At 40.6% G+C, this 8591-nt stretch overlaps 1 protein-coding gene across 3 annotated transcripts; it reads left to right on the top strand.

Moving 5' to 3' along the window:
* Positions 1-3217: 3217 nt before the first annotated feature.
* clxn (calaxin) lies at positions 3218-7638 on the top strand. Of its 3 annotated transcripts, XM_088998345.1 has the most exons (6): positions 3228-3317; positions 3461-3619; positions 6042-6146; positions 6228-6376; positions 7229-7333; positions 7403-7638. In XM_088998345.1, the coding sequence occupies exons 1-6, from the start codon at positions 3239-3241 to the stop codon at positions 7451-7453; spliced, it is 648 nt and encodes a 215-aa protein (XP_088854471.1). In that variant the 5' UTR covers positions 3228-3238; the 3' UTR covers positions 7454-7638. The 3 variants fall into 3 exon arrangements, with proteins under 3 accessions (XP_088854472.1, XP_088854471.1, XP_088854470.1); XM_088998344.1 differs by having other exon boundaries at positions 7229-7638; XM_088998346.1 differs by lacking the exon at positions 3461-3619 and having other exon boundaries at positions 3218-3317; positions 7229-7638.
* Positions 7639-8591: the final 953 nt, after the last annotated feature.

Below are 8591 nucleotides of genomic sequence, written 5' to 3'. Positions count from 1 at the left end.
TACAAGTAGCTGGGTGTTACTCTCAACAATAAACTGGACTGGACAACAAACACGGATGCCCTAATCAAAAAGGGACAGAGTCGCCTCTTCCTCCTCAGGAAACTGAGGTCTTTTGGAGTTCAGGGGTCACTCCTAAAGACTTTCTATGATTCTGTGGTGGCATCAGCCATCCACTATGGCATTGTCTGCTGGTCAGGCAGCATCACCACCCGGGACAGAAAAAGACTGGAGCGCTTTGTCAAGCGGGCCAGTTCTGTCGTGGGCTGCTCGCTGGACTCTCTAGAGGAGGTGGGCAACAGACAGACGCTATCTAAACTAAAAGCTATGACGGACAGCCCCTCCCACCCCCTCCTGCCCATCCTGACAGCTCTGGGTAGCTCCTTTAGCCAGAGACTATTACACCCGCGCTGCAAGAAGGAGAGGTACCGCCGCTCGTTCCTACCGACTGCTGTCAGGCTTCACAATTCCCAATGATCACATGTGAAAAAAAAAACAAAAAAAACTGGACACTTGTAAATATAGGTTGTTGCAATATATCTAAATGCATTTCTTGATTCTGCACTATGTACAGTCTTGTTTATAGAACGGTTTTTGCACATCTACATTTGCACAGTATACAGTTGACATTTTTATTTTGTTATGCTTAGAATATCTTGTTTTCTATCCTTTCACTCCCACCCCAATCCCATCCCTCTTCAATTGCTGCTGTGGACTGCAAATTTCCCCATTGCGGGACGAATAAAGGTATTCTGATTCTGATTCTGATTCTGAATTTGTAAAATCACTTCAAATGACTTCTACTGAGCACATTTTAAAAATATTCGGCCGCATATAGCTATATTTTACGTTTTAAGACTCGCCCTGAATATTCAGGAAGTCTTGTTTTCGAGTTGATGACGATGCCTGACGTGACGTCAGGTCAGGTCAGCGCCTGATCGAGAAAACGACACACAATGCATTTTGGGTACTTTGTTTGGTCTGAAAACATCGTGTTCATCCGTGTTGATTGTGAAATTAGAAGGAAAAACACATAATAACGCGATGGTGAATCGTGTGTCGCACCAACACTACCAATTGCGATAACACCATAAGTGGACACAAATTCTCAGCAGATCAGCCCATTTCCAACGGAGCTTGTGCTACATTGGAGTCCAGATGGCTCGAATTGATACCGAAGGACTTCTTTAATTGATTGCAAAGATTTATGCTTTCATCTTCAGAACGATTTCAATCATATTCATAACTGAAGAAAGCACCTTGTCCGAATCTGAACTCTCTAAAGCCATTGTTTTATCCTGGAGTGACGTCACGAGCAAGGGGGCGGGACCTTCTGAAACTCGCCATTTCCACGGTCATTTTGAAGCAGTTTTGGGACACTCTTGGGACAACTCATTTTTATTGGTGTTTTGCATTTCACTAAAAATATCAGCCTGCGTGTTTTTGGGTATTTTAGATGCTCTTAAACGTTTTTCTGATGTCAGTTAAGAAACAAAAAAATGGCGTCTGTTGTCCTTTAAGACGATAAAGGGTATATTGTACACAGTGGCGGACCATTAAGGCCTGCAAAGCCCTCCCCGATGGCCTAAAAATATCTGAATCACAGACTGATGTGAATTATATTTTGTCCATGAATTCTTATTAAATAATTCAAAATTGTCTTTCAGCTTCCTTTTATTACTTTTGCCCGGTTGCGCTGCTTCCAGATGTGTGTTTTGGTATTTAAGCGTTTATCCAATCACATTTCAACCATCATCTGTTACCAGGGTCAGAAATCTACCTGGACGCCTTCACAACCAGTTCTGTCGGCCCTGTCGTATCAAATGTGTCGATCAAACAGTTGCTTCAACCCAGTGGTTCTTAATCTTGTTGGAGGCACTGAATCCCACCAGTTTCATATGCTCATTCATTTAACCCTTCTTTCAATGCCTGTGCCCACTAACTGCGCAGTGAACCTCTGCGGTGGAGGATCCACCGAACCCCTGAGACCGACTCACCAAACCCCTAGGGTTCGATCGAACCCAGGTTAAGAACCACTGCTTTAACCAATCAGATTTCGAGTTGGCAACCCAAAAGGGGTACCAACCCCTTCTTGAAGGCGCTGGTCACCGTCAGAGTTTTTGCAAACTATGCTTGTGACTAGACCATCATAGTTTGCTCTGATCACAAATATACAGTATATATATTGTTGTGTTGATTTAATAGCAGTTTTGTCAACCCATAATGGCCGAAGAAGGAGAAGAAATGGATTTGCTTGCACATTTACAGTACTGTTAAGGCCATTTTTAAGACGGGCTTTTAATTAAAAAATGGACATCATTAAGAAAGGTCGGTCAGTCATTTCCTGGCTAATGATCCCCTCTAGTGGATTTGTGGTAAATCACATCACTGTTTTTTTTTCATTCTGTATTGATTCGGATGTAGCACGACTGAAATCCGACGGATTAAATCCACAGCACGCAACTGACTGTGTATAATTTGTGTTTCTTTAAAAAATATATAAAAACAACGTTGCAAGGTGCATTTTCCTTACTCTTTTCCACGGGAAACGAACAAAGACCCCCCCCCCCACACACACACACACAATCACAATAACGTCAACCACATTCAAATTGGAGGACAAAAGAGGTCTTTTGTGCTCATGGACCTGTTTATCTTTTAATGGGTAGACGTACCATGATTATTCTTAAAAGTTTTAAAAACTCTTAAGAGTTTTAAAAACTAGTGTGTCATAAAAATTGTTAATTTTTTATTCAATATTTTTTTTAAATGTGCCATGCCCATTAATTGAACTCCACATAATGATATCAAATCAATAACTATATTTATGTATGAAATAGTTTTTTGACAAGTGCTTCTCGTGATACACACTCAATTTTGAAAATTATTTCAGCTGAGAAATGAATCAGACACTACATAAGCAACAAATAAATACATTTTATTTGCCAATGTTAGAGAATATGACTAAATGAACGCAACAACTATAACATGTTTATCGAGCTTTGGTGGACCTGATAGTAAAAATGGGCAGGTCGTACTTTGCTCAGTTCCAGATATAAAGTCGATTGCGAATCACTTTGTTTAACAATGGCTTTGTCCCAAGGAAAGAAACGAGGCGATAATTTATAGCGAGCTTCGTTCCTATGAATTGTCAACGCACGCCCTCTCCAGTGAAGCGCAAGTCAGAGCTAGGCGGTTGCTACGGCAACAACACGCGGACTTCAGTTCTCGCTCGACCAACATGTTGCCCGTAAGATCCAAAATGTCCAAAAGGATGGTACAAAACCTCGCCGAAAGCATTTGCAGGAAAATGATCCACTGTGAGTAGTTTTTTTTCTTTTTTAATTATATTTATTTTTGTTGTTTTATTTATTTGGAAAGTTGCTTGGAGCGTTTCACCATCGCACAACTTTTGACCTGTGGATGCACTCATTTGTTCTTGTTCTTGTTTTACTGGGTCTAGTCAATAAAAGAGAAGTTGAGTGCCTTATCAGAGAGTTTCATACTTTATTGGAGGAGCCGGCGAATTCTGCGAAGTCAGTCGGAGGCTTGGACAGATGGAAGTTCAGAAGCTTCCTGCAAAACCCCTTTGGACTCACAAATGACACCATCATGGATGGGGGTACAGCACTCGATCGCATAACAGTGGATACAAAAGCTCTGCATACAAATATTTTGCTGCTAGTTTTTTGGGGGTGAAAAAATTTAAACAGGTTGCATCTACATGTTCCAGAATACGGACACAGTGGAGTAAAGGCTAGTGGAGTAAGTAGCCTTTACTCCACTGTAAAAGTCAAGGCCCACTGTAAAAGTCAAGGCCCGGGGGCCAAATCTGGCCTGCCACATCATTTTATTTGGCCCGCAAAAACAAATCTAACTTGTGAAATTCCGTGATGATTGCGATAAATCACACAACTAAAATTTCAAATTGTCCCATGTAAACCACAAAAACAATCATTATTTCTTATTTTAACTTTGAAAAGTTAAAGTTATTCATTAATTTGTTGTCCATTCTATATGGAGTAGATGAAACATTCTAATGGCTTCCCCAATTTGATAAAGGCCCCTGAGAGAAAAACCGCAACTACAATGTGACCCGCAGCAAAAAATGATCTTGACACCGGTGCTTTACTGTGTACATTGAATGCCATGAAAATATAGGAGTACTACTCTCCTGAATGGGACCTCATCGTTCTGAAAATAATTTCAATGAATTGTAGTAAATCACTTTAGGGTTAATGATTTTTATATCATAAAACCATGCATTTCTTTATTCAAATGCATGGTTTAACTCGTTAACTCGTTCACTGCCAGTCACATGCAAAAATGTGTCCACTCTAGTTCCAGAGTTTTTGTTATTTTCACTCAAATTCCAGGACTCACTGAATATTGAGTTTTTAGGACTACATAAACATTCAATGCAGCATGAGAAACCGAAGACTCTCTTCTTTCATCAGAAAAAAAGAGTTAATTCCTAAATTATATAGTTCTGGAATTATATGAGTTTTAAATGAGGGTGAGTGTCCAAAATACCATGCAATATGCATATTGGTTTAATATACAGTGGGGCCTTGGCTTACGAAGTTAATTGGTTTCCAGACCGAGTGTGTAAGGCGAAAAGTGTGTATCCCAAAAATTAATTTCCCATAGGAAACCATTAAAATGAGAATAATCCGTTCCCAGGTCTTCATAAAATATAATTCTCAACTAAATAAGCCTTAAAAGTACACACAATATACCTATGTATAATAAATGTGCTATTGTATTGTAATGAAAGAAATACGCTGCATTGTATAATAAAGTCACTTTATTTACATTTGTGATGGTCGTTGATGGCTCTTGATTGACACCTGTTGCTTTCTGACTTGTAAGGTCTTACAAAACTGAGGCATCATATTATCATTCATCATGTTGATAATTCTCATAGCCACAGTCTTTTCTGGATGGAACTTTTCAATAAAAGCCTGCACATGATTCCACTTAGCCAACATTGCCTTGATGCTCTCACTTGATGCTGCAGCCATCTCCTCCTCCTCGCCCTCAGATGACAACTACTGAATGGCTGACTTCTGCTTGTCCTCTTGAAGGCAAATCAAATGCTCTGTGTTGAGGACCTTATTATGGTCAGCAACAAGCTCCAAAGTGTCATCTGCACCCACTTCGAGTCCCATGTTCTGTCCAATGGAAACAATGTCGTCCAAAACAACAGAGTCATGAGGATCAAATCCTTCAAAGTCCCTCTCAAGGATGCATGCGGGCCACAAATTCTTCCATGCTGCTTAAAGGATCGAAGGGTAACATCATGCCACGCCTTTTCTATCAGCTGAACACAATGATACACATTGAAATGGTCCTTCCAATAATCCCTAGGGATAGTTCGGTGTCATTCGTCACGTGAAAGCATAAAGCCTTTGTGTAAAGCTTTGTTGCGAAGGATGGTAGCAATGGTGGACTTTACATATCGGTACTGGGCCGCGAAATCAGGCAAACGCACACCTCGTTCGTGTTTCTCAATGATCTCCTTCTTCTCCTCGACTGTAATTTTGTTTTGTGTCTTCTTCGGCTGAACACGAGCCTGTGGTGGGATCCTTTTCTGTCCCATAACAGCAAAAGGATCCGTTTTAAATTCTTGAAGACGATCGACGTGTGCATTCAGAGAAAGGGGGTGTGGAAAGGTAGGCCGGCTGGGGTGCTGTACGGTCGTGTGCTTTGGTGTTCTTCCGCTGAAGATTACTCTGCCAGCCGTGGTGGCGCGGTGCTCCATGTGTATCCCTAAAAGTAGACCTTATGCCAAGGTTTAATTGTCATGAATTTAACGTTCGTAAACTGAAAATTTCGTAAGGCAAGGTGTTCATAAAACGAGTCACTTTGTACAAAATCACTCTATTGTTGAACTGGTAATATGCACTGAAGTAGAAATACAAGCTAGCGGTACAAAAAAAAACAGACAAGGAAAAGTACTGCACATGTACATATTCAATTATTTTAGTTCACAAAATAGCAATGTAATCTCAAGCTTGACGTCACTGTGGCTCTTCTTGCAGTGTTCCGGACATTTGACAAAGACAACGATGGTTTGGTCAGCTTGAAAGAGTGGATTGAGGGACTCTCAGTTGTTCTTCGGGGCACCTTAAATGAAAGAATAAAATGTAAGTCCAAAAGAATACAATTGAAAGGAGAACGTGTTCCACCAGGACTCTTTTCTCTCATATGCTCCATCATTCCTGTAGTCTGCTTTCACGTATACGACTTGAATGCTGACAAGTACATCACCAGGGAGGAGATGTTACAAATGCTGAGGTACAGCCTCAGACTACCTGGGGAGGAGGACCCTTACGACGGCGTCAAGGACCTGGTGGAAATCACACTCAAGAGGATGGTGTGTATGCTACTGAAAAGGATTTTTGTAAAAAGGACAGAAGCACTGAACAGATGGATGTTTGAATTTTAACGATAAAGTTGGGCAAACGGAGTTCACCAAAAAAGGCTACACTGTATGATAGAGTCTTGCATATTGTGGTTTAGCGTTCACGGATTCATGCATTTACGGCATTTTGTGGGGAAACTTATTCGATTAGCCTCCCCCCCTCACTTTTTTTCTTGAATCACAGCTTATGCTGGTGCAATCACAAAATTGGTTTTAAGTTAACTCATTCACTGCCAGATATGTGTAAAAATGTGTCCACTCCAGTGCAAGGGTTTTTGTCATTGTAACTCAAATTCCAGGACCCACAGAATATTGACTTTTAGGACAACATAAACATTCAATGAAGCGAGAGAAACCTCAGACTCTCTTCTTTCATCAGAAAAACGAGTTAATTCCTAAATTATATGGGTCTGGAGTTATGTGAGTTTGAAATGAGGGCGGCTGTCAAAAAAAAATGCAATATTGGTTTATATAGCACTTCAACAACAGCTGAAGCCCAAACAAAGCACTAAAGGTGCTTATAAATGAAATGTATTATTGTTGACATTGAAAACATTGAAATGCTGCCCCCTTGTGGAAAGGAAAAACATTGCCAGAGGCCATAACCAATGTTTTATCAGCACTCACACAAGAAAAAAAACAAAACCTGAACAAATTCGGGAATGGCGCTCTACGTCATATTTTCAATTTCCAAATAAATTCCTGAATGGCAGTGAATGAGTTAAAAGTAACCTCCTCTGGAATTTCCACAAGGAGCCAAAGATTTTTCCATCAAGATTTTTTTTATGTCATCACCATTCTCAGGATCACGATCATGACGACAGGCTGTCTTTGGACGACTTTGCAAAGTCGGTGAAAGAGGTCAACCACATGCTTGAGGCTTTTGGAACGTGTCTTCCCAACACTACGGTGCGTTCGATCACTTGTCTTTCCCACAAAGATGCTCTTTCACTGAAAACGTTTTCTTTCTTCTTTCAGAGGATTGACACTTTTGAAGACCGTGTTTTTCACAGTCAAGTGCATAGATGATGCAGTTTTTCAAATACTTGTATAGATCATTTTAATGGATGCAACAGCCATTTTACATCACGCCAGTCCTCATTAAAGGACACCCTACGTCACTTTTTTGTTTTTTAACTGACATCAGAAAAACGTTTTATAGCATCTAAAATACCCAAAACACGCAGTATGATATTTGTAGTCAAATGCAAAACACCAATAAAAATGACTTAAAGTTTCCAAAATCTGCAAAAAATTGAGCTCGAATTAGGCATTTTGTGACGTCACGCCAAGACGTCTCGCATTGCTAGTGAATCAAAACAATGGCTTCAGATTCGGAGAATATGAGTTCTTGTTACACAGCCAGTGATGAATATGATTCAAATAGTTGTGAAGAGGAAAGCATACATGTTTGCAATTGATTAAATAATTTTTTTGTGCCATTTTGAGGCAAAATTGGGGGGAAATCTTTCACACACAAAAAGAGGCACAAAATGGCGACGTCCTGTGGCCACCTCCGTTTCCACAGGCTGATAAATTCCTTATATGGCGCTTGGACGCCCTCTTTTGGCCTTCTGGCGGCTTTTGGGTGCAACATGAGGTCCCCAGACCAAATAAGTACAGTAAAATACATTGACGTATTGGAAGGACCGCTACAATGCGTCTTTTTTACGGTCAAGGGCGGTCCTTTAGTGACGTCACGTACGGACTCGTCACCAACTCAAAAACAAGACTTCCTCAATATTCAGCGCGAGTCTTAAAACGTAAAATATAGCTATATGCAGTGGAATCTTTGTAAAATACGCTTAGTACAGTACAGTTCTACTGGGCGTATTTTAATAAGATTCCACTGCATATAGCTATATTTTACATTTTAAGACTCGCGCTGAACATTCAGGAAGTCTTGTTTTTGAGTTGGTGACAAGTCCTCACGTGACGTCAGAAAAGGACTGCCTCCTAAAAAAGACGCATTGTCGCGTCTTTCCATCACGTCAATGTATTTTGCTGTACTGTTTTTTTTGAAACCCTTGTGTTACATCCAAAAGCCGCCAGCAGAGGGAGTCCAAGCTCCATGGAAGGAATGTACCAGCCTATGGAAACGGCTGATTCATTCCTCACAGCTCGGTGGCCATTTTATTGCCTCTTTTTGGGTGAGACATTCCCCCCC

The sequence above is a fragment of the Hippocampus bargibanti genome, linkage group LG06 (assembly GCF_051943395.1).
Source record: "Hippocampus bargibanti isolate YZ-2025 linkage group LG06, ASM5194339v1, whole genome shotgun sequence".
In the NCBI taxonomy this organism is placed as follows: domain Eukaryota; kingdom Metazoa; phylum Chordata; class Actinopteri; order Syngnathiformes; family Syngnathidae; genus Hippocampus; species Hippocampus bargibanti.
This window is presented reverse-complemented; position numbering and strand designations above follow the sequence as displayed.

Bases quoted from the DNA above. Each gene is read 5' to 3' on its own strand.
- clxn (XM_088998344.1), top strand. From the start codon at position 3,239: ATGTTGCCCGTAAGATCCAAAATGTCCAAAAGGATGGTACAAAACCTC. The intron at 3,318-3,460 runs GTGAGTAGTTTT...TACTGGGTCTAG, and splicing joins TTGCAGGAAAATGATCCACT to TCAATAAAAGAGAAGTTGAG. The intron at 6,377-7,228 runs GTGTGTATGCTA...CACCATTCTCAG, and splicing joins AAATCACACTCAAGAGGATG to GATCACGATCATGACGACAG.